General features: G+C 37.9%; 1 protein-coding gene and 1 non-coding gene across 10 annotated transcripts; one reads left to right on the forward strand and one right to left on the reverse strand.

The window, feature by feature from the left end:
- On the reverse strand, positions 1 to 107 carry LOC124645507. The gene has a single exon (XR_006986244.1). It is a non-coding gene; the product is annotated as a U6 spliceosomal RNA (small nuclear RNA).
- A 1,624-nt stretch (positions 108 to 1,731) lies between these two features.
- Positions 1,732 to 26,642, forward strand: LOC124645224 (chromatin complexes subunit BAP18-like). Of its 9 annotated transcripts, none has more exons than XM_047185012.1 (5): positions 1,732 to 1,848; positions 1,923 to 2,014; positions 2,428 to 2,529; positions 21,078 to 21,141; positions 22,945 to 26,642. In XM_047185012.1, the coding sequence occupies exons 1-5, from the start codon at positions 1,828 to 1,830 to the stop codon at positions 23,047 to 23,049; spliced, it is 384 nt and encodes a 127-aa protein (XP_047040968.1). In that variant the 5' UTR covers positions 1,732 to 1,827; the 3' UTR covers positions 23,050 to 26,642. The 9 variants fall into 9 exon arrangements, 2 of the variants coding, with proteins under 2 accessions (XP_047040968.1, XP_047040966.1); XR_006986182.1 differs by lacking the exons at positions 1,732 to 1,848; positions 1,923 to 2,014 and adding exons at positions 2,178 to 2,299; positions 13,401 to 13,474 and having other exon boundaries at positions 21,078 to 21,240; XM_047185010.1 differs by lacking the exons at positions 21,078 to 21,141; positions 22,945 to 26,642 and adding an exon at positions 4,361 to 7,850.

Raw genomic sequence — 26,642 nt, forward strand, 5'->3', positions numbered from 1 at the left:
AAAGATGTGGAACGCTTCACGATTTTGCGTGTCATCCTTGCGCAGGGGCCATGCTAATCTTCTCTGTATCGTTCCAATTTTAGTATATGTACTGCCGAAGCAAGTACTTGAGTTAGCTGCCTGGGGCCCGATTCTGCTAAGTTAATAATGTCAAAATTGAATCGCAATAGCAGTTTTAACCTTAACGGGTATTCAGCTACTAAAGGCCCCAGTACACAATGGCCTGTGATGGGTCACGCTTTGCAATGTATAAATTGTAGGCTACGATCACTTGGGTGTTCACATAATGGCGCATGGTTTATTGCTGTCTGGCAAAAACCACTTGCGATGGAAGTCGAAGTATGTGGGTAAGGCTCCGGCTCTTTTTTTATTTATTCTTTATTGCACACTTAACAATAAATACCTATATAAAAAGAATACAGATAGTTTATGTACAATGGCGAGCTTAACCATGGGTTCTTTTTATTTGTAGGTACTGGGGCCCGATTCTCCTAAGTTAATAATGTCAAAATTGAATAGAAATCGAATCGCAATATGATCGCAATAGCAGTTTTAACCATATCAGGAGCCTGATTCTCCTAATTTTACTTAAGCAACATACGATTCACATTCGACTGCGATCCAATCCCGACTCGATTACGATTGAAGCGTATGTGGCATTCCACTATTTTTTCTTTGAAATGAACGTTTTTATCCTTTTCTGTCATTCATAATGAATCATTTTGTCTGCAAATGATTTACGATTGCAATATGATTGTAGAGCAAACTAAACGTATAGATAGACCAAAATCACCAAAATAGCAGACCAATCGCTAACCAATAAAATGTCGTTGGTCGATTCTCATAAGTTAATAATGTCAAAATCGAATAGAAATTGAATCGCAATATGATCGCAACAGCAGTTTTAACCATATCGGGTATTCTGCTGCTAATATAAGACCAATTGTATTCCAACGACATTCGATTGGTTTGCGATTGGTCTGCTATTTTGGTGATTTTGGTCTATACGGTAGTTTGCTCTACAATCATATTGCAATCTTAAATCATTTGCAGACAATATGATTAATTATAAAACGTTTATTTAAAAGAAAAAATAACGGAATGCCACAAACGCTTCAATCTTAATTGAGTCATGATTGGATCTCAGTCGGATGTGAATCGTATGTCACATAAGTAAAATTAACAGAATCGAGCCCCTCTTGAGTTCAAGGGGGAGAGTATCCGACCCTACTGAAAATTTCTTGTACAACAGTACCTCCTAAAGGAAAAAAAGAGTGCAAGGAGTGTATATGAAACTGGAAAAGAGACTATGTAGGGGCTAATATAGAAGATAATTGTCAATTTATTTATATCAAGTGCATCGCAGTATGCCGGTGACATCGGACGCGCCTGGACAATTCGTAGAAATTATTATAATTTTCTCTGAGCGCTGCGTCAGCCACCGCGCGGCCCATACATACTTTTAAGATGTGCTCCTCTCCTCTGAAATGCATTCGGATGACCGATGAACTCGTAGCGAACAAGTACCTGACGTTCCTCTACTTATCCTTTTATGAATAAAAAATATGCTTTATTCAATTAATTTATTATTAACTTACATTGTCATTTGTTTATTTTTTTATTATACAGCAAATATACTCTGTGGTTCACACCATTCAAACTACTGTTAAAAGTACTGGATACCCACATAAATCAAAAACAAATTAAAGTTACCTTCATCGTAGTAATTATTATAGTAATATGAGCCTTCACGTACAACCAGGAATACTTACGAATACTTATCGTGAAATAATTATAAGGATCTGCAAAAGTAACAAATAAGTGATAATGGATGGTACTACTGCAAAAGTAAGTACAGTGCTTCAATTAGGTATTAATCATACTCATACCGATAAAGATTACAAGTTTAACTTAATCACCAGGTAAGCGAAATATTTCGTGAAGTGGGAACTGCGTTCAGTACATTATCTGAGATTACGATTTCGTTACAACACACAGAAGAATGTCCACCCGGGTAAGTGGTCCTTGATCTACCTGTTGCAAGTTCTTTTTAATTATAAATGGTTAATGCCTCCTGTCAAGGGGTGTATGTAGAAGGGTGGGTATGGAGGCACACAGCCGGGTCACGGCGTAACTGCGCCGCGCATGGTATATCGTATATTCTGAAAAATCAATCAAGCTAGCATCTAGGCATCCTTTGTGAATCTAGGCGCCTGGCTCCAGGCCCGCGCGTCAGTTTTTCGTCGACCTGCAAGTCGTTAACAGTGTATCACAGTGACGATCTGAATTAATTAAATAGGTATTTAATCCCTTAAAATATATTATTTAAAAGCTTATAAATACTTAATTGATATATTGTGCGTTTTATATTATGGCTATTAATTCAGTGAAATGTTTTATTCATATAGTATTTCATAATCTTTGCAGAGGAAAATGGACGGAGGAAGAAGTGGAAATGCTTAGAGGCTGCATTAAGCGGTTTGCAGAGGAATTGAATAAGATAACTCACCATATAAAAACTCGAACCATGTAAGTAGTAGTTAATCACTGTTGGAATAGCCTGTTTTTTCCTCTCTGTGTATTTATTTTGATCAATGTGCTTCATTTACTTTTGTTTATATATTTTTTTGCAAACTTATGAACGGGAACCATGTGATTAGTGTTTTAGCAATGGGCAAACAACTTACAGCGAATTGTTTGATCAATAAATGCAGAATAAATACAGCATTAACATGAGCAAAATAAATTAAAACTATAAATTAGGAACCATCAATTTCGTTTAGGAAAAATGTAATCTACGGCTGAGCGATATTGATTGCGTTTGCTGGGCTGAGACTCAGTAATACAGTAAAAACACTTTAAGAGTCCATTTTGTATTTTTACCTGTGGGGTGGGGGCAATTGGCGCTCAACGCGCCGGCGCTAGGTCCCGGGCATTGCGATTGCACTTGCACTCAAAGGGCTCTCCAAAGTAGGTGGGGTGGGAGGTATTGTGTAGGGCTATCAATGCGTAGGTTGATTCTTTTAAGTCCTAGGGAATAAGTAAACTTATATTTAATTTTAAGTATTACTGCGAGGCAATAATCAACATAAAAACAAACATTTTATCTACTGAAATCTCCGTAGCAACTCGGCTAGTATTCTTTAATTTAATACTAATAAGGTACAAGAGAAATCATTACTCTGCACGTTCAAGTCTTAGATAGGACAAAAAAAAATATTACTGCAGATACTTGAAAAAAAGCTAGTCCCTAATTCTGTATTAAAAAAAAATTAAATACATTAAATACAGAAGTCGTGGTGGCCTAGTGGGTAAAGAACCAACCTCTCGAGTATGAGGGTGTGGGTTCGATTCCAGATCAGGCAAGTACCAATGCAACTTTTCTAAGTTTGTATGTACTTTCTAATTATATCTTGGACACAATTGGCTGATAAAAAGGTGAAGGTAAACATCTTGAGGAAACCTGGACTATATAGTCTGAAATCACCAATCCGCATTGAGCAAGCGTGGTGATTAATGCTCAATTCTTCTCCGTGTGTGAGGAGGCCTGAGCCCAGCAGTGGGACAACAGTAACAGTAAATAGGTACAATAATACAACAGTAATACAACAGCAACAGTAACAGCAGGCTGTAACAGTAACAGTAAATACATAAAATAAAAAATATACTGATTAGTATTTTTGCTATAATATAGTTAGTTTAGATGATCACCTCAGGAACTACTGCTCAAGTAAATAAATTATATCAGTGGTGGGACATAGAAGAACTATTTGCTGTTGAAGAATATTTAAAGAATGTTAACCTGCATAACGATTCACTAAATACAATCAGCATTAAATTCAAAATTTTGTATCTTGTTATTTTGATACTCTTACAAATATATAAAAAGAAAAAGTATTTAGTGATTCCTGCAACTCTTTCCGAAAGGATATCTTTGTACTGCTTCTGCTCTGTAGAACTATTTTTAGTGCTTTTGAATGTGCAGTGTGGGGATATCCTAAGTAGATCGGAAGGGGGGGTTTAGTAAGTATTGTCTCTAAATGTGAGTATGTTTTTTGATTTATTATTTTATATTTACGTATTGGCTTGTCTTTATACTGTGTGTTGTTGTTTTCGAAACGCTCTTTACTGAAGCCTACATTATTTTCCTAAACATCTTACATTCAACTGCAAAAAACATGTTAAAAGCATTTGGAGAGTAAAGTAGGCTAAGGTACCGAGAGTTTCCTGCGGCTTTAATATTGTTATCCCATCGCTTACAACTCCTTCGTTATTTTGATTTAATAAACACATCCTTTTGCTAAAATTTGTTTCTTATCCAATGAACATAAGTATGACAAAAATATATATTCTTTTTAAGGTATCATCTAAGACGATTACTTGAGATGGACAGTGGAGCAATCCGTGATGTTAGCAGTTCTCCACCCGGAGCTCCTCCACCGCAGGTGCAGCAAGCACCAGAGCCCGCACCGCCGCCGGAGCCTCCCACACCGACACTGACAATCAACCACTATTTGCACGGATTTGATGATAACAACACCGAGGATGACTTGCTGCAGTCATTTAATCCAGGAATAGTACCTCCTTTCCCACCAGAACAGATTCTGCAACCAGCGAGGTTTGAACCCTCGCCTCTATTTGAATTTGAAGATATACAGCTCGATCAGATTAATTTAGATCGAATAAATCTGCTTGTGCCGGATCTGTTGAAAGCCTTAGATGACTTTGCAATGCCAACTTCAGCTGAGCCTGAGCCAAATCAAAACGTGCAACCGGTTTCGCAGGATAATCGTCATGAAACTCCTATGCCTAACATTAGCACGCTTTATGCGGAACCTGCGGCCACCGAGACTGTCAAAGAAGTATCCGGTGCCTTCAGTAGCATTCGTAATGAAACAAAAGGCTCCAACAACAGCCCCGGTCAATGTAATTCATTTCATATCAGCATACGTCCGAACGATATAAAATGGGATTTGAATAACACAGAAGCGAAAATTGAAGCAGTGAAAACCTCACCGCCACCAAATCGGCAGTTTACGTGGCTTAAACCTGGAGAAACAAGTGCCCATCGCTCTTCCTACGCTGGCCAAATTAAAATAACAGAATTGCCTGCTGGTCACCTTAAAGATCTAACAGGCCCATCAGGTTCCAGTCGAAACGATGAAAGACCATTCAACATTTTTAAATTTCGGCAGGCTGAAACTACACCGTCTAGCACTTTCAAAGCAACAGAAACCAAGGATGAAAACAAAGTCAAGGAAAAATTCGACTTTTTTAAATATGCGCAAGCTAAACAACAAGAAGAACAATCGAATATGTCTAATTTTCCGCGTGAATCTAAAGATATTGATAAAAACAAAGAAGAATCACCTAGCCGTAACAGAAATGAAGACAACAAACCAAGCCGCTTTTTCAATTTTCGCCAGCCGGCAGAACCACGTACAAGTAGTGGTTTTGGGTCGCTTGGAAATCCTAGTTCTCGGTGGATGGACGAAGTTTCGGACGACGCTTCAACAGCTCAGACTTTTGAAAGGTCTCATAGTCCACTTGAAATCGACGTGAAAGCTACATTCTTACCTATTCGAGCTGACAATAAGATAGAACCTTTTAACAGAAACAAACAAGTTCAGCCGTTAGTTGCCCGTCGCTCTCGCAGGTTGAGCCAAACAACTCCAGCAACTCCAACAACACCAACAACTTCAATAAGTCCAACAAGCGAACCAACTGGTCCCTATGATTTTCTTGTCCCTGCTGCCGAAAGCATTCCTGCGGCTGCTCGCAAGCAGGAACAAAAACCAAGGTCGCGTCGCAGAAAAGCTCCAGCTGCCAAGAGTGGAGAGGGAACTTCGGCTAAGCGAAGCCGAAAAAACTTTTCGGGTCCCTCCGCAAAAGCTTTAAAAAATAAGAAAATGCCAAAAAAGGAATAAAGAGCCTAAGTCTGGTAATAAATGTAACGAAAATATTGTATTAGTCTTTAGCGATGCTCAAGGATAGCATTCAAATTTCAAAGTGACGTGGTTGTGTATAATTGCCACTAGCCATAAGCTGCTGGCAAGTGCAGAACCTTTGAGATTTAATCTTTTGTATAGTTGTAAGAAAATATTTTACTTATTCAGAGAGTATGGACTTGAATATACTCATGATATCCTAAAGGTTATCATGAATACAATCGTTGTAATAGAAAAACCAAAAATTTAGTTTTTGGTATTTCTATATGTATGTTAAAAAAAAAAAAAACTTAAACATCTTAATAAAATAGGCACATTTTAGCATGCAACAAATTTGCAAAATGCCAAGCTGTATCCTAATTATACCACTAATTCTAGAACAGTTATGTACTAGGCATGAGTGAAAATCAATTAAACATCTTTAACCATAGTACCTAGTATGGTTACGTAGTATTTTTTGGAGTTATATAGTTGTAAATGTAATTGCAAATCTGTGTGTCGAATTGTACTTAAATACGTTTTACCTTGTAGTTCAAGATTAAATTAGGTTTCTCAGATGATCTTAATGAAGCGAAAAACGCTATACGAATTTATATTAAGAAAATTCGCTGAGAAAAAAAAACTCATTCAAACAACTGTTAGTAAAAAGTCAAAATTACTTAACTAATAAAAAGACTTATGTTTGTACATATCCTAAAAAGATCAAAACTGTCATAGACTTTCAGACTGTAAAATATGATGTAAAATTGTTTCCTTCCATTAATTCTAATATGTATAGGAGACGACAATGATATAAAATGTAATGTTTAGCGTCTCTGTATTACATAGATTGTCTCAAGCAGAAAATTAAAAAAAAAAACAATGTTAATGTCATGTGTTATACTTTCCACGTGTCTATTAGGTACTGATCAATTGTGCCAAAACGCCAGGTACGAATCACTCACATTTAGATATGGTTGATCCATTTTGTGTTATTTCCAGTTTGAGTTAGACTCGCACAACCATGTATATGTTATATACATAAATACATCACGCTTGTCTACTTAAACTGTGATAGTAACCTGTGGTATTTCAATAGCTGTTATAATAAATACACGCAGGTTTGTGAGTCGTTTGTATGGCCATGGCCTAGCTTTTAAGTATAATGATAGTTGTAGGTTTGTTACTGTATCTATGAACTTGTTCAAAGATTCAGTGCTATGTGCGTTTAAAAAAATATATGTAGGTATTGCCGATCTTTTAGACCCTTCCGTATGAAATGTATTTTAACCCAAAGGGATGGTATAAAAAAGGCAGAACAATAAAGAAACTACGACATAACAACATAACAAAAAACAACGATGTGTATGTGATTTTGAGAAGAAAAATATTTGCTGCGAATGTTTAAGCAGGGAACAATGAAAACAAAATATTATATTTTGTAAAAAAATACCACGATTACACTTTTAAACGCGGTTCGCAGATTTAGGAAGTGATAGAGTATTGAATTATGGTAATGTTTTTATGATTCTTTTCAAAATTGGGTTTCTATTGGAATTCTCAGTCTAAACTCAAAATCATGATTTTTTGAAAAATATAACTCGTTTTTCGAAGCTAAATAATATTGATCGATTACCAAATCGTGGCTAAAAAAACAATATTAAGTTACGTTTTCCGTTTCGCAGTCAAAACAAAGTTCTCCTTTCAATCATTAATGTTAACAATTGTTGGTGAAATTAACCATAAAACTTATCTATTTACTGAATTTTCTATCTTATAATAAAGAGTATGTGGACCATCGGTTATAGTACTAAATTATATTTATTAGTAACGCGATCTTGTGATAAAGCTCTAAGAAGGGCAATTAACTTGCGAGACTGACAGTAGTAGGATTGGGGGTGGGGGGTGTAATTTCAGAACTGAGGTGTGAACGTTGATCAAGTAATTAATTTATCGAGTTTCAATATCTCCTAGGTTCATTGAAACTGATTAACTAATTACTGTTCTAAGAATTGGTTAACATTTTTCAACACATTGTACATAAATTCGATATCAATGTTTATTTTTCGAGTCTTTGAAAAGTTCAAAGTAAATCAAGGTTTAGGTCGTTTGTATACGTGGCTTGTAATGTAAAAACGGTAACAGGGGTTCAACAAGCCCAGCAGAATGATTGTAATTGTAATAAATTATTGCAGTGTCGTCCTTATATATAAAAAGTCTGTCAATTTTTAATTTTATGTCGTTTAAACAGGTTTATATTTTAAGACTAATTTATTACCAAATTAACTAATGAATGTCCTAAAATTATTTGATAAATATTACATAATAGCGATATCATTTTATTACAATGATGACTTAGATGTAAATAATGTATTCTTTAAACATATTGATGTCAATGAATATTAATGAAATGTCAATAATATGTATTTATCCTATGTAGTAACTGCGGTCAAAACAATCAAGTCGTCTTTTCTTATTGGACAAACGCAGGGTTCTTTCAAAACATATTCCTAATGTAATCTAATTGTAAATATACTATTTCAAAAATTTTCTTCTTATTGTAACAAGAGAATGTGAATGACCAAATCTGTGTGGAATTCCGTCTAATGTTATTGCACAATAAATGTTTATTTATTATATACTACTTTTTATACACTATCGGATGATAGTGTTCATTTTCCTACAAACACCCGGGTTTTCGAGTAATTTAAACGGAGATAACCAACGAGTTATGTGTAGACTACTGAGAACTTCTGAAAGAAATCCTCAGATCATGTAGGTACAATACCTTATACCTTTTCCGAATTACTACCGATACCGATTCAGTACAATCAAATATCGATATGATTACAGTAGAAAAACAACATACAAAGCATCCTGGCGCAACAATACATATAAATCAAAACATTAATGGTCGCCACAGCGCAGGCGTCTGTCATATGGCTTGACAACTTGCGTCTGCGTGAGACGGATCATAAAAATAAAAAAATATTATAACGGGATTATAAAATGAACAAAAAAGCGTAATATTTTTAATAAGAATTTCGCCATCATAAATTATTATTTCACGAGCCTTTAGGACCTAGGAGTCTGAAGAATTTTTCAAATCGGACCTGTAGTTCCTGAGATTAGCACGTTCAAGCAAACCAACAAACAAACAAACTCTTCAGCTTTATTAAATACTAGCTTCTGCCAGCGGTTTCACCCGCATCTAGATAAAAACTAACTACTTCCCGTACCTAGATAAAAAGTAGCCTGCAGCCTTCCTCGATAAATGGGCTATCTAACACTGAAAGAAATGTTCAAATTGGACCAGTAGTTCCTGAGATTAGCGCGTTCAAACAAACAAACTCTTCAGCTTTATAATATTAGTATAGATTTTCATAAGTGTGGATGTAGGGCGCGCACGAACCGAGCATGACATATTTGCATCTGTTGCATGCGCACGGTGAACATGGTTCAGCCTGTCGAGAACATGCGAAGAGACTGGATTGTGATGACCAGCTGGCTACATTGATTGGTGCTTCATTAATTATCATAAATTACTGCCTCGTTGGTCTAGCGCCTGATCTCTCTCCGGTCGTGTCAGATTGCCGTCCCATCAGGAGTACACCTGTGCCTGCGCAAATGCTTGTGCACATGTCCTGCGCAGTTGGCTAATCTCCTTACATGAGAACAGCCGCCGTGCCGTAGCCGATAATCGGCTAGGAGGACATCGTCATAAATTACTTCTTCTTCAGTCCATGATTTCACTGTACCTTCTGCAGTAGCTGTGTTTTCTTCCATGGTTCGCGCGCGTTCTGCATTCCAAACACCTCCAACCCGTCCACACTGACGCTCCGTGCACACTACGAGTTGTAATGCTCTGTTCGCGCTCGTAGTGTGCGCGGTTCGTGGCGCAAGGCGTCCACAATAGCGGATGTTTGTTACATTGCATGATACTTGCGACAATATGCATACGGCTTAACGTTTATTTGAATTGGTTTTAATCTGAAGTAGGGAAAGTAGTAGTAGCACTAATAAGGTGTTCAATGCGTTGCATGTTTTTGTAGGAAAATTTTTGGGAACTGATCATCTTTTTCTCGAATTTGATTGACTGTTCCTGTTTTAAATTATGAAGTTAACCAAAAATCTATATAAATAATATTAATTACATACTCACATCCCAACATCTAGGAATCCGCAAAAAAAGTGCCTGAGCCCTAGACGCTTTCAAGGTGTGTATTTATATTCTACAGGTAGGTATGAAAACTAAGCATATATTTTTTTACAAGAAATTCCCAAGTACTGTTTTCGGTATAAAAATTCCCGTGGATTGAATTGTCTTCAGTAAAAAGTATAGGCTGGGGCACTGCCGTACCCTCAGATTCGACATCTTGGTCCTATAGGTGCATCCCTTGTTCTTATTTTTCATCTTGAATGTTTTACTTTAGTACGGCAAAGGCTACATCGATTGCGTTTGCCCGGTACAGCAGCCTTCCCCTCTCTCTCGTCCCCTCTGACCCTAAAGAGGGTGGCGTGGGTGGCGATTGGGGGATGAGAACTTGTATTGCGTCTGTGTAATGGTGCATTGCGGATATACGTTATGCCATGCGCCGCCCGCTACCTGCTTCGGAATGGGGAAGGGGGTGCAGTCCTTGTTTCGATGCGGCTGGGAATGAGTATAGAGGGGGAAGGGGGATACAGTGGACGGTATTTTAGGCTGTATCGATCTAGTCTGGGCTCAGCTAGTTGCAGTCCTACGAGCTAGCTACCTCCTGCCTCTGCTTCCCCTTACCTCCCGTTTATCTGCATTTGCCCCCACCTTGATTACACCCACCACCCATCATCTGTGTCGATGTAATGATGAAGGGTATTTAGGTCACCTCGTATTTAGGTCACCCGTTCACCCACCACTGATGCTGCTGCTGGAACTTACTAGTACGCATGCGAATATCTGCATTGCGGCTCTTGCCCCCCTACACCTCTTAGTTTTGTTTTCTCACTCCCACTACCATCTCGCACGAGTGTCCGTGTAACCAAGCAACCCACACATTTATACATGTGTGTGTGTGATAGCAGATAGTTAACTGTACAATTGAGGCTGTGGAGAGAGATGAGAGGGAGGAGTATCCCCATGATTTCTCGAATGTTCGGTCAGCGCATGTGCAGTAAGTTCGGGAGATCCGCATTGCGCTAAAGAGCCCACCATTTATGCGTCAGTAACTAATATCGCGCTATCCGACAAAGACGTGCGCTACTACTACCTCATTTTATGTGCATTTAAAATATATTAAAAAGGCCATTTATCGTCCGCGTGAATCAAATTGATTGCTTGGTGGTTTAACAGCGGAAAGAGTATTTAGTAAGTATTTATTTTAATTCAGACTATTACTTGGTATATTTAGTTTTGGCGTTTTACTTAAAAGTGTATGGTGGAAGTGTGGAGGTGTGATATTTGAGTGTGATATTATTAAAGTGTATAGAGTGATGAAATGTTTTGTGTTGAAATAAGTGATGCTGTGAAGTGCCGTTATTAATTTTACTAATTTACTCATAATATGGTGATTTTCTTTGTTGCATGGTGCCATCATTGTGATTAAGTGTGTATCTTTTTAGTGTGTGAAACACTGCACAGTGTGTGTGTGTGTGTGTGACATAACCTTACATAGTGGTGTACAATAATAGTTAAATTACTTATTGTTACTAGTACTTATTATTTAAATGTAATGTAAATTCATGAAATTGTTTGATGAATAAAATACTTAATAATTTTACTTCATTTTCATTTACACATAAAACTACTATATTTACCCTCGGTCATTAGCGTCCAGAGAAAACCACATGCCACACCCGAGTAAAAAGACTGCCCCCCCTCTCTCCCGCCCCTAACACGAATCATCAAACATCGCAATCGAGTCAGCGGTTTCACTTTGAAAGTACACATTACAATAAACAAACTCATTTTTGGTTTTATAATCTAACTAAGAAAACACCAAGGTGGGGTGTGTAGGCAATTTGCTGTAGCTGTTTCGAGCCCGCCACACACCTGGTGGGGTGGGGTCAGAGTTACGTAATACCCTGACCCCCCCTTATATGACTATTCCCTCACGGGTCAGAGTATGCAAGGGGGCATTCTAGAATTATCTAATTTGACGACTGTCGCGACTTCAGACTCAGTGACCTCTGTCTTAGATTCGTCGTTGCACGCTCATCGTACATCGTCTGATTCACGATACGTGATACGTGAAACGTTAAGCAATTGGACGACTTCCAACTGCTTAACGTATCATGTATGTAACGTGTCGCGATAGTCATCAATAGAAAACTTGAAGAAAGAAGAAAATATCCAGCTCAGAAGAATATGGTGCTGCATAAGGAGTCTACGTGTGTGCATTGATTGAATTTAATTAGAATTGAATTTATTTAATAATTATATTTCGTCTATATATTTGTCTGTACCAATATAATAAAGATAAAACATTTCTTGTTTGTTTCTTTGTACCCTTAAGGCTCTGAAACTACTGAACCGATTTGATTTTTTTTCTGTTGGGAAGCTACACTATCTCCGAGTAATATAGGCTATATTTTATCCGGAAACAGGAAAAAGTTCCGCCGGGAAAACGGCTATTTATTATTATTAAAACGAAAACGCTTTAAAAAGGGAAATAGAAAGTCTGTTTAAAAAAATTGCTATCAACTTGTATATATAATGAGGTTTATAACCTCATATGTGTGCAATTTATATGGTAGTAAAAGCTTACCTCAACTTGACTTTGACTTTAATTTAACGTCAAATATTTTTTAAAATTATACTCAAAAAGCCCTTCCATTTCTTACCCATATTGTAGAAATGCATTCAAAATAACTACTCCGCCATCTTGGATGGTCCGCCATATTGGATTTAGATTGACGTCATATAACATATTGTGCATTGACATCCAAAGTTTTAAAGTGCATGCAAAAATGTGCTATCTACTTCAAAATTGAGTTCGAAGAATCCACAAATAAAACCTTTAAATCGTCGTATTTGAGCGTTGTTCGTAGCTGCCAAGTACTTGTGTAGGTAGATGGTCTGATGCGGGCTGTGGTCTTAACTTTGAATGCGCATGTGCAATGCCGCAATTCCGCTGCCATTCAAATCATTTAACGATTTCAAGGAAACCGATTGATTTGGTACAGGCCTATTTTTCCTTCCTCCGTAGTATAGGTTAAAAATAAGTTTACGATATACATAAACCCCCCAAATTGGTATGACGTTTTGATTAAGTAAAAAAAAATCGTACTTATGTCATCCAAAATAGCAAAATATTAATAAAAGATAGTAGAAAAATGCCCTAAATAACTTATATCTCATAATGTTAGCCAGACTTCTGATAAAAGTAGCAACAGTACAAAAGAGGTATAATTTTAGAGTTTTATAGCCCGTGTAGATATAGTTTTGGTATATAGTTTTACTTTTAAAGTTGTTATTTGACGACGTAATGTTTGTAGGTAAGCTATAATGGTAGACGACCCGCCGATACGACCAGGCTTTGCTAAGTGGCGGCAAGTCCTTTGCGAAACAGGTGAGACGCCTCTGCAAATTCGCTGCGCTGTTGTTAGAATGTCCTTCAATCACGTATATTTACTGCACTGCGAATATTGTAATGTAAGCTGCGTTGCAACATAATAAGTGATGGGTACCTAAATAAAAACGTGTGGTGTATAGTATTTTTCCGATTAGGATTTTTTTTGCACATCATGTGCTATGTAATAGCTTAGATAGAGTCTGAAAATGCTTGCGCACAAGAAACAGTCCGTTTCAAGAATATGTTAATTAATTCGAAAGTTCAAAGCTGGCGTTCTAAGGATACTACACTAGATAAAATGACTGACTCGCACTAGGCGGTTTTTAGTATTCGTGATTTCTTATTCAAATTATTATAAGTAGTAGCACTGCACATGTCCCCAGGTCGATTCCCTGTCAGCGCCCTAATATTTTTCACGCTTTTCAGCCCCGTGGGTTACCTCGCATGCTTCACCTACCAGTGTCTCCCGCCCGCAGCTCAAAACCTTATAATACAATTATCCCACCTTAAGTGTCGAACATTGATTCAGTCTAAGTAATCCTATTGTTAGGAGTCAGTGGATAGACCGCATTAAAAAAAGCCGCGGAGCTGGGATGTGGACACCAACAAAAAATACCGTAGTGTGTTCCGATCACTTCCGCAGCAAGGGCATGAGTACTGTCGACAAGATAGGGCACCGAAGACTTACAAAAGGAGCAGTGCCAAGCAAGGTTCAATTTTCTATAAAGTTAGGTATAGTTAAACCGAATAGCACTATGTATACAAACTTATTTAATTAGTCTATTTTTTTTCTCATTATTTATGGGAGAATCGTAGAAGCTGGTATCATTATTTACGTCAACGCGCAGTGTATAATGACACCTACACGCACACATGCATAACAATTTTGTCTCTGCTTCTTTGTTGGGATTGTATGGTGACACTCCATCTAGACCAGTGGTTCTTAACCTTTTAGTCATGAGGGACCACTTTAACTAAAGTTTGTCTTACCGGGGACCACCTCATCGGTTTACCTAAATTAGCACTCTGCTAAATGCATGTCGGCAGTTGTGTAGGTGTGCAAATGCAAATAAAGAAAAACTTGCCTATATAGTTTCCAAATGCGCGAGCGAAGCGCGAAACTTTTTTCGGACTTAAACCAAATATTACGTAAAATTTAGCCCAAACGTACTTAACTTTTTGTTTGTTGACAAATGCAAAATTAGGCGCATACAGTTTCTAAATACGCGAGCGAAGCGAGCGCGAAATTTTAATTATTTTTTTATTTAAGACTCAAAACCAAAATTACGTACCTAAAATGTAGCCCAAACATACATTTTCATGAATGGGGGGACTAGGTACGACACACCCGATATACGTCCATGCGAAAACCCCCGCTCGCAATTATAAGTCAATAAAAATAAAGTTAGATAACGTATAGCAACGTCGCGCAGCTAAGCTTCGCGGACCACTTGGAATGCCTCCAGGGACCACCAGTGGTCCGCGGACCACCGGTTAAGAACCACTGATCTAGACATATATATAATCAAAGGGTAAAGCATATTTCGTGAACTCGCTTACTTAAAATCGTCTCGTATTTTTCGTGTCCGCGCTACAATGAATCGGGTTTCAGGATGAAAATCAAAACGAGTTTTTTTTACAAAATGATTTGTCAGGATTTTTTCTTAATATCAAGAGTCATCTGCTGCCCGGGCACTGCACATGCGCCGTACTTCATCCTGCTGCAAAGGAAGAGGTTGGGTTTGCGCAACGCCTCCGTTCACCCCACCCTACGCGTCGAACATTGATTTAGTCGCGTCGTCGCAACGCATGGGAGTACACGTTTCTAAGAGCGTTCATGATAAAAGTGCTGTTGCATTAGTTCTAGTGGCCTTAAAAGTGACATTTTGTTGCAGAGTCAGGTATGTACAAATATGGATATAATTAGGCTCTTTGTTAAATCAGTTAACTACAATTTTGTGTTGATATTTTTGTCTTTTGTTGTCATATTAGCAAGATTCTATTACGTTTGATATTAAAATGAAAATACCCTCAATTTTCAACGCATAGCACATGTGTTGCTGCAGTCCAATTGGCCTTCAAACGTATACGTATTGCTATAGCTCAATAATCCAAAAAAAAATCCCGGAACCAGAATGCATTGAAAAAGTTCTGATGCTTCGGAATAACGCGCTTTCATAATTCATTAAAACAAAGGTCTAACTAAAAGTATTACGTCAAGTGTTTGGACACTGCACATGTGCTTAACGCCAATCGATTTCCAGCCGCGCCCTGTTTTGTACTGTCCGTAAAAATAGCTCAGCAGCGTCCCGGGCATAGCACATGCGCTGTTTTTCACCCTGCCGCAAACAAAGAGGTTGGGGTAGTAACGCCTCCGATCGCCCCACCCTATGCGTCGAACATTGATTTAGTCGCGTCGTCGCAACGCATGGTGGTGCACGTTTCTCATACCGTTCATGATAGAAGTGTTGTAGCATTAGTTCTAGTGGCCATAAAAAGTGACGTTTTGCTGTAGTGTCAGGTATATACAAATTAGGATATAATTAGGCTCTTTGTTAAATCAGTTTACTACTGTGTTAATAGTTTTGTCTTTTGTTGTCATATTACCAAGATTCTATTAGGTTTGATATTAAAATGAAAATACCCTCAATTTTCAGCGCATAGCTCACGTGTTGCTTCAGTTCCAGTGGCTATGTAATATATAGGTATTGCTATAGGTCCATAATCCGACAAAAAACCCGGAACCAAAATTCATTGAAAAAGTTCTGATTTTTCCGAAGAACGCTTACATGCGTTTTCAAATGAGCTAATTATTCTCAAATAGTCTTTGAGTCCCATAATTAATTAAAACAGAGGTCCAACTGAAAGTATTACTGTCTGGGCACTGCACATGCGCTTAACGTTGATCGATTTTCCACCCGCGTCCTTGTTGCCCCACCCTGTCTTGTATTGTCATTAAAAATAGCTCAGAGGCCCGGGCATAGCACATGCGCTGTACTTCACCCTGCCGCAAACAAAGAGGTTGGGGTAACGTAACGCCTCCGATCGCCCCACCCTATGCGTCGAACATTGATTTAGTCGCGTCGTCGCAACGCATGGGAGTAGACGATTCTAAGAGCGTTCATGATAGAAGTGGTGTTGCATTGGTTCTAGTAGACTTAAAAAGTGACGCTTTGCTGTAATCTCAGGTGAGAATGATTAGCTTCAATAAATCAGGTTCAGGTAGATATTATATCTCATTTCCTTAGCCCTAAAAAGTGCCTTAAAAAGTGACGTTTTGCTGTAGTTCTGGTATGTACAATTTTGTGTTGATATTTTTGTCTTTTGTTGTCATATTAACAAGATTCTATTACGTTTGATATTAAAATGAAAATACCCTCAATTTTCAACGCATAGCACATTTGTGTTGCTGCAGTCCAATTGGCCTTCAAACGTATACGTATTGCTATAGCTCAATAATCCAAAAAAAAATCCCGGAACCAGAATGCATTGAAAAAGTTCTGATGCTTCGGAATAACGCGCTTTCATAATTCATTAAAACAAAGGTCTAACTAAAAGTATTACGTCAAGTGTTTGGACACTGCACATGTGCTTAACGCCAATCGATTTCCAGCCGCGCCCTGTTTTGTACTGTCCGTAAAAATAGCTCAGCGGCCAGGGCGTAGCACATGCGCTGTACTTCACCCTGCCGCAAACAAAGAGGTTGGGGTAGTAACGCCTCCGATCGCCCCACCCTATGCGTCGAACATTGATTTAGTCGCGTCGTCGCAATGCATGGTGGTGCACGTTTCTCAGACCGTTCATGATAGAAGTGTTGTTGCATTAGTTCTAGTGGCCTTAAAAAGTGACGTTTTGCTGTAGTGTCAGGTATGTACAAATTAGGATATAATTAGGCTCTTTGTTAAATCAGTTTACTACTGTGTTAATAGTTTTGTCTTTTGTTGTCATATTAGCAAGATTCTATTAGGTTTGATTTTAAAATGAAAATACCCTCAATTTCCAACGCATAACATATGTGTTGCTTGAGTTGCTTCAGTCCAATTGGCCATCAAACGTATACGTATTGCTATAGCTCAATAATCCAAAAAAAAATCCCGGAACCAGAATGCATTGAAAAAGTTCTGATGCTTCGGAATAACGCGCTTTCATAATTCATTAAAACAAAGGTATAACTAAAAGTATTACGTCAAGTGTTTGGACACTGCACATGTGCTTAACGCCAATCGATTTCCAGCCGCGCCCTGTTTTGTACTGTCCGTAAAAATAGCTCAGCGGCCAGGGCGTAGCACATGCGCTGTACTTCACCCTGCCACAAACAAAGAGGTTGGGGTAGTAACGCCTCCGATCGCCCCACCCTATGCGTCGAACATTGATTTAGTCGCGTCGTCGCAACGCATGGTGGTGCACGTTTCTCAGACCGTTCATGATAGAAGTGTTGTTGCATTAGTTCTAGTGGCCTTAAAAAGTGACGTTTTGCTGTAGTGTCAGGTATGTACAAATTAGGATATAATTAGGCTCTTTGTTAAATCAGTTTACTACTGTGTTAATAGTTTTGTCTTTTGTTGTCATATTAGCAAGATTCTATTAGGTTTGATTTTAAAATGAAAATACCCTCAATTTCCAACGCATAACATATGTGTTGCTTGAGTTACTTCAGTCCAATTGGCCATCAAACGTATAGGTATTGCTATAGCTCAATAATCCAAAAAATCCCGGAACCAGGATGCATTGAAAAAGTTCTGATGTTTCGGAATAACGCGGTTTCATAATTCATTAAAACAAAGGTCTAACTAAAAGTATTACGTCAAGTATCTGGGCACTGCACATGCGCTTAACGCTAATCGATTTTCCAGCCGCGCCCTGTTTTGTACTGTCCGTAAAAATAGCTCAGCGGCCCGGGCATAGCACATGCGCTGTCCTTCACCCTGCCGAAAACAAAGAGGTTGGGGTAGCGTAACGCCTCCGCTTAGTCAACCCTACGCGTCGAACATTCATTTAGTCGCGTCGTCGCAACGCATGGGAGTACACGTCTTTGAGAGCGCTGATTATTTCGGCGTGTTTAGTCTTAGTGGCTTTCAAAAGTGACGTTTTGCTGTAGTCAGGTAAGCATAATTAGTTTGGATAAATCAGGCTCAGGCAGATATTATGGCTCATCTCGCTTAGTTTATTCATACGTCTCTGTTTATTATGTCTGCGCTACAATGAAAAATATGATCCAGGTTCTTATTAAAAATCGTTAGTCAGGTCTTTTCAATTATACAGAATCATCTGCTGCCCGGGCACTGCACATGCGCTGTACTTCACCCTGCCATGAACACAGAGGTTATGGCAGCGTAAAGCCTCCGTTCACCCCACCCTATGCATCGAACATTGATTTAGTCGCGTCGTCGGAACGCATGGGATTACACGTTTCTATGAGCGTTCGTGATAGAAGTGTGGTTGCATTATTCTAGTGGCCTTAAAAGGTGTCAGTTTATTGCAGTGTCAGGTATGTACAAAGTAGGATATGATAAGGCTCTTTGTTTAATACGTTTACTACAACTTTATGTTAGTATTTTTGTCTTTTGTTGTCACATTAGCAGGATTTTATTAGGTTTGGTATTCAAATGAGAAATCCCTCAATTTTCAGCGTATAGCACACGTGTTGCTTCAGTTCCAGTGGCTATGTAATATATAGGTATTGCTATAGGTCCATAATCCGAAAAAAAACTCAGAACCAAAATTTAATGAAATAGTTATGATTTTTCTGATGAACGCGCTTACATGCGTTTTCAAACGAGCTAATTATTCTCAAATAGTCCCATAGTCCATAGTAATTTGGTCCCATAATTCATTTAAACAAAGGCCCAACTGAAAGTATTACGACAAGTGTCTCGGCACTGCACATGCGCTTAACGCTGATCTATTTTCCACCCGCGTCCTTGTTGCCCCACCCTGTCTTGTACTGTCCGAAAAATAGCTCAGAGGCCCGGGCATAGCACATGCGCTGTATTTCACCCTGCTGCAAACAAAGAAGTTGGGGTAGCGTAACGCCTCCGATCGCCCCACCCTATGCGTCGAACATTGATTTAGTCGCGTCGTCGCAACGCATGGTGGTGCACGTTTCTCAGACCGTTCATGATAGAAGTGTTGTTGCATTAGTTCTAGTGGCCTTAAAAAGTGACATTTTGTTGCAGTGTCAGGTATGTACAAATTAGGATATGAAAAGGCTCTTTGTGAAATCCGTTTACTACAATTTTGTGTAAAATTTTTGTCTTATTGTCATATTAGCAAGATACTATCAGTTTTTTTTTTTTTATGAAAAGGCCCTAAATTTTCAACGCATAGCACACGTGTTGATTCAGACCAAGAATAACGCGCTTACATGCGTTTTCATACGAGCTAATTATTCTAAAATGGTCTTTTGGTGCCATGTTGAACAAAGGTTTAACTGAAAGTATTACGTCAAGTGTCTGGGCACTGCACATGGGCTTGACGCTGATCGATTTTCCAGCCGCGCCCTTTTGCCCCACCCTGTCGTGTACTGCCCGTAAAATAAGCTCAGCGGCCCAGGCACTGCACATGCGCTGTTAGTTTATCAATTTTCCCCCCGCACTCCTCACCCCCTCCTTACCCCTCTCGTCCGCCATGACCCCGTCATCCCCAACCCACAGCATCCCTCGCCGCCCCATCCCAATACATTCGAATCACGTCAGTCGCATCGTCGCAACGCGTCGAAGTGCACGTCAATGAAAATTTTGCCAAGTTTAGCTCTTGTCTAAGTAGGTTTAAAAGTGAAGTGATTTTATAGAATCAGGTGAGCACTCTAGTTGTAGTATACTTAAGCAGGCCAGTTGTAATACAGTTCAGTCTTATCATAATGTTACTTTTTCTTATATAGGAAAATATTAACTACTTTTCTAAACGATGGGGAGCCATGGTAACTTACTAGCTAAGCAATAAAGTAAAAGTTACAATTTAAATGCAAATTACGATTTTTCGGCCTGAACAACACCTCGCCGTAGAACGATCGATATGCCTAGCAAATATTTTCGGATTATAATAATAAAAATAAAAAAATCTGCTTCTTGCATTAATTCGTTCGGAAGTTATACGTCTATTTCATTTTGATAATTTTTACCTCGATATGGTGGGTGGTGGCTGTATCTGGAGGGAGGAGGGGATTTCTGTATGACGCATTGCAGTTGCGCAGTTGCATTGCGCAGTCTTCATTCAGTATCGACCGATACTGAAAGCGTGTGTCGGTAGCATAGGCATTGCTTATCTATACAGTATTTTAGATATAGGCAGGCAGCCATCATATTTTATGTTTATGAATTGATTAAGATAATAACCTAGCATTTTCTTACTTTGATATATTATACCTGACTCTTAATTTTTTTGAATTCTTACCTTCTACATATAGAGAGACATAGTCGTTTCTCGAGAGATTTAAAAATGTTTCGAATTGGTTTAACCTGACTTGGAATCTTCCGTGTGTTCGTAAAATATCTTAGCTTCGCGAATATGTTCTTATCAATGAAATGCAAACATGGATCCCGTCACGCGAGAACGCGTAAACTGTAAAGAATGTGATATTAAATTATTATTTCCTTTTCAGAAACCGGCTTCGCACCAACTTGAAGGAAAAAGCGTTTAAACATGCAGGTATACCTGTGCGTAAGGTAAGCAGAACAGACACCAGCTCTCAGCCGGCACCTCATGTGGCACCCGCGCCACTGAGAGATCTCATCAGGCAGACGGTTTTAAGACTGGACGCAGAGGTTTTTAACTTCAATCAATAAGCAACCGTATAAGTTTCTTGTTGTTAGTTGTGACGTTCTTGGGTTACCAGTTTTTTTGAATTAATGGTTCTGGTTGCATGAACATGTCCTGGCCTTATTATACTGCACTGTGTATGGAATAAATTATTTAGTTTTTTGTTATACAGGGTGTGTCGTTCACAATCACATTAAAAATCGTATCGCATATACTTTATGATATTCTATGACGAATTGTAAAAAAAATAACCTAATCCATTCAGTGGTTTAACCACAGGAGTCATTTTTCGTTTTTATAATTTACAACATCATGTGTAAAGCAGAGATAAAGTTAGGAGTATCGTATGTTTTGATCAGTTGACAGCTGTCAGTTTTCAAAGGAGAATTTCAGTTGTTTGTAATGACTGACTTTTATATGGTGTTCTAATTTTTGCACATTTTTATTCCATTTACTTTGTTTGAAAAAAAACATTTTTTATTTTTACGTATTTTTCTTTTATCTGAAATTATATAGTATTTTTCTTTTATTTGTATAATAATGCGTTTAGGATGCTGCTGGGGCTGCCCCGTTTCTGTTGCGCATCATGGATGTTTGCTGACGCACGTGTAGATTGCTTCTATGCAACAATGCGAAAGCATGTGGGGTGCGGGTCAGCTCCAACAGTGTCCTAAACATGATAGCTGACAGGCTATTTCTCACGGAATGGCACAGCAATAACTTATTGGTGTAGGTATGTTTTGTTTTTGACTAACATAAAATTAAGTTTTTTACTAACATTATGAGTCATGTTACTTGAATAAATAAACTTTCTATTCTTTATAATTCTGTCGGTCTGAATATGGTTAAAAGGTAAACAAAACTATAGTAGGTAGTACTGAAATTCTTTATTATTTACTTTGCATTTTTTGAGAACATTTATTTATTACATTTAACATACTATCAGAAAGGATGTAAGGAGTAGATTTAAACGAACAAATAAATAACTTTTTGGCAAATGCTGAACTTTTGAAGTGAGAATTCATGTCTATTCTTTTCCCTTTCCAATGGGTTTCATACTGCTATAATTTTGTTTAACTTATTACCATTTTCAGTCCTGGTCTATGAGGTAAAAATCATATTTTAAAAATCTCTGATTGCATGATTGATTGCATGCAAACATTGTCTTACTTTTGCAGTCTTACTAACTTATCAAGACCGCAAAAGCATGACATTGTTTTTATTTCGTTACAGTTGGAGGTTTATCTGAACAAATATTTTATTTACTTACAGTAATTAATTATGAAGTGGTTTATTCATTAGTAGCCTTATACTTTTAGAATATTGTGTCATGGTAGCATACATGTTTGTAAATGTAGGTTTTGTAACGACAGCTCGTTAATTATGGAGTACTAGCCGATTTCCCGCGGGTTCACCCGCGTTTCACACCCTGAGAACTACAGCCCGTACCGGATAGAATATATGGTTACTCAGAAATAGTGTAGCTTTCAGTAACAATTTTCAAATTGGTTCAGTAGTTTCGAAGCCTTTAGGGTTCAGCAAATTAAACTTTCGTCTTCACTGAACATTGTGTATTAAGGATACTACAACGATTTATCTACCATACCCAAAGTCTTCAAAACTATAAAGCATGCTGCGAGATTAACAAGTTTTCTGACAACCTCTAAAATATTACTAAAAATGGATTGTAAATAAATATTATATTTCAGGTAACCCTGAATATGCTGAACGCTTCGGAGGCTGAGGAAGCTGACGGCCTCAGCAGGGAGATCAAGCTGGAATTTGATTCAGCGTACGACGAAGCGGCAATTTGATGTGATACATTTAGTTTCCTTTAAGTTACTCGTGTTTTGTACCAGGCTACAGCTGATGACGAACTGTTGCTGAGCAATGGGAGCAACCATACCCTTGTACAACCAACGGTTAACGAGGAGCCCTGCTCGCATGTTTAACTTGTATCAAAATTCAAAATTTTCTCAAAATTCCCATTTCACTGACATATTATGTCACCCTCCCTTATGACACTAAAATCTGTAATTTCTTAATTATATAGTCATTTTTTATGTGTGTTTTGTAAGATATTGTCGGCGAGAGTGAAATGATTTTGATTATTCGTTTTTGAACTGTCGTGGTATCCACTATCAATTGGTTCCATTTATTTATTTTTAACTTCGCTGAGTAGTTCATTTGTTATCTCATATTACTGTATGTGACCTGGTGCGTGGATAGACGATCTCATCCATCGCACACGTCCACTGCTGTTCTACGGAGATGACAAAAGAATAAGTTAATAATGCTTACATGGAACCTTTTGCATGGAAACTCATACGAACAAAAAGAATCCTCCAAATCAGGGCACGAACATGCGACGTTATCTTTATAAATGCATTAAAAAAGATAGTCTAATTAAGAAGTTATTCATATTTTAATGTCTCAACTAATTGGCAAACAGCATTGGCTTATGGGGAGTGGTTGGTTCCATTACTTTTTGTACCTTGTATTGGACAAAGAGCGTATCTCTGTAAGGAAAAGGTTGCCAACGAGTCTGTCATCTTCTCGAGTAGTCAACCATTCCCAGAGTGCGCTCTTCGTTCCAATGTTTAAGATTATTTTGATTATATAATTTTTAAAGTTAGGAATTCCAGTTTATTTGTAACGGGTATCAAGCTTGGTTGGGCAACTACTCACTAAACATATTTAGCGCTACATCTAAAACGTTGTTCTGTCCCGGTCAATTTCTAATAATTGACTGACACAGTATGATGTTTTTAGCTCTAAACATGCTTAGTAAGGGGTCGTACAAGTGGGCCAAAGTTAAGTTTAATATATTTTGGTTGTGATTTTTACCAAAGATGCTTTCCGTAGTTAATTTCTCAAAATTATTCACATTATGTAAGTTGCTGTGCATAATGAAGGAGTGGACACAAAGTGCGACTTCTTTGAAGATCACTCTTCATTATGTACTAAGATTTTTTTGTGATGGTCTAGACCTGAAGGTTTTTGTAGTAACAAACTGGATAAAGGATGTCCATTGGACTTAACCCAATTAGAAACCTTTATAGGTGGGAGTTTGGATTAAGTGCAATGGCGCTGGAGTGAGTTGAGACGGTAAATAGTAATATTTTAGTAAAATTTTCCAAGTGCCTTGGGCTGAAAGTAAAGTGTTATCAGGAACCTTCTGTCTATTCGGAGTAACAGTTCGGCTGCCTGGATTTTAATGTTGTTCCGTAAATTTTCAGTTCAGGTTTGATGTACCCTCTGGCGTTGACAATGAACTCCTCTGTTTCATTTGTGATGATACCCTATATAGCCCAATAGAACCTCGCCTTGCAGCTTTTACTAAGCTCGGAGCTCTGAAGTGACGTTTTATTACTGCAATTAGGATACCATCAAAAATAACAGAGTGACCATTTTGCAGCAAAATTGTGTAAATTATTTCAATTTCATTTAATAATTTAGTCATTATTTGCAAATGCAATGCTTTATACTTCAAATGATTTGTGTCTGAGTTCCTTAGCGAGTTTCACCGTTTCTGAGCGTTATCTGGTGGTGGAACTGTTTTTTTATAATAAGTTTTATTAGTAATAATAGGTTGTTTTTTTACAATTTGTCAATGCCAGTGGTTTTTGTCCCTTTCCATACAGAGCTGAAGTTGCATAACCTTCGTAGTTTTAATAGATTTTAGGTCAAGTTACTTGTAACTTCAGTTTTGTATAGAGGTGACTCGGGTTTTTTTTGATACATCGTTAATATGTTTCCCATATATTTTATAGCTGTTGAGTATGCACCTCGTTGTTATTTGGTGAGCGACTTTATACCAAAATGGCTTATAATCAAAACATTGTTACTATGATTTCTTCTGCGTATGATTAGTTATAATAATTTATTTAAAACTTCTTTTTGTTTTTCGTTTATCAAATTGGAATAAAAATGCAATAAGCCAACACTGCCATGTATGATTAGCTGTCACTCGGATGGTTAATATCTATCGTAGAATGTAAAAATATTAATTGCACATTTTTAATTTGAAACTTGCGGGCTGATCGTCCCACTGCTTATTGAACAAACTTACCGTTGAACATATATTTTTGTAACATCTTTTGGTGGGGAGGCAGAGGGGAATGATGGAGGGATTACACCGGTAAACGTGTCCAGCGAGCAGTGGTGCCTTGTGGTCGGTTTCGCTTATTAGCTCAAATGAATATAAAGCCGCTCAGCAGACTCGACCTGGATGCTGTTAGCACCGAGCCTCCACGCCAGACGTGAATGCTCCTCTTTTTGTTTTTTGTTTGTTATCCGGCCCGCCCAGATTGTCCTTGTTGTTGGTATTCGGAAAGAGCTATCGAAGGTTCATAAGACTGAGTTTTGTTTCAAGGGACGGCATTCCTTGTGGATTGGAGGCTTTTTCATAATGTTTTGCAATGTTTATAGCGTATTATTATATATTTACTGCTTCAGATGTTATATTTATATAGGAAATTATATTTATTTACAGTTTGAAAGATATATATTTTTTTTATTGCCTTAGAAAATCATAGGACAAATTAGTAGATAGAAAAATGGCTTTGTAAATAACGCATAGTTTTGTGTGTAGAAGGGTTAGTTTATTACAACAATATACCTCAAATTAGGAATTAGTATGAGATTGGTAATTTTAAGTTAAAGCAATGTGCAAAAGGGTGACTGTTGTGAGGAAGGAAACATCTGGATAAATGCCGGCTGGTACCATTTCAGATTGACTAGTGTAACGGGTGAGAGCTTGTCGCCTCCACAACATCGGCTGCTCAACATCTTGCATTGACCATACACTCTTGGCTAGGGTAATAACATTTCCGGCGGACTCTGTAAAAGGATCCCGTCGGTTAGTGCCTCGTTAGCGCCTCGGCTGAGACCTGTATCACGTGCCTGTCTGGTCGAGTCCAGTGACAGCTGCGCCTGTCAGACTCCCAGTCTCCTGGAGCGGCATCATCACTGTAAAGTTGCCCTTCTGCACATGTTTTGTAACAGCAATAACACATGTGCCGTACAGCAATGCAGTACCTCGTTGTTCTCCGTTATTGGGGGACAACATGATTTGTTTAGTGTCTTTTTGAAGTCGCTCAGTAGCGTCATTCATGTCTTAAAACTGCCTTTATTAGTTGTAACAACAAATAGCCAGCAAATGTGCAGTGCCTAAGCCAATCTGATGTATTGCCTTTAATAAATATTAATTCTCTTAATGTAGGTAATGAACTTGTAATATTACTAATTCTTTTAATTTGGGGAAATGTTGGTTTTAGGTTAGGATCGTAGTGTGTAAGGATAATTTTTAATAACATTGAGATCTCTTGATTAACAGACATTTAATAAACAGATTTAAAACTTAGTAATAAATAACACTGTAAATATAGGTTAATGTAAATAGAAA

Source organism: Helicoverpa zea, chromosome 31 (assembly GCF_022581195.2).
Source record: "Helicoverpa zea isolate HzStark_Cry1AcR chromosome 31, ilHelZeax1.1, whole genome shotgun sequence".
NCBI lineage: Eukaryota > Metazoa > Arthropoda > Insecta > Lepidoptera > Noctuidae > Helicoverpa > Helicoverpa zea.

Coding starts and splice junctions, on each gene's coding strand:
- LOC124645224 (XM_047185010.1), top strand. CDS start 1,828: ATGGATGGTACTACTGCAAAA. Junction 1,849..1,922: donor TGGATGGTACTACTGCAAAA/GTAAGTACAGTG, acceptor CTTAATCACCAG/GTAAGCGAAATATTTCGTGA. Junction 2,015..2,427: donor ACAGAAGAATGTCCACCCGG/GTAAGTGGTCCT, acceptor TAATCTTTGCAG/AGGAAAATGGACGGAGGAAG.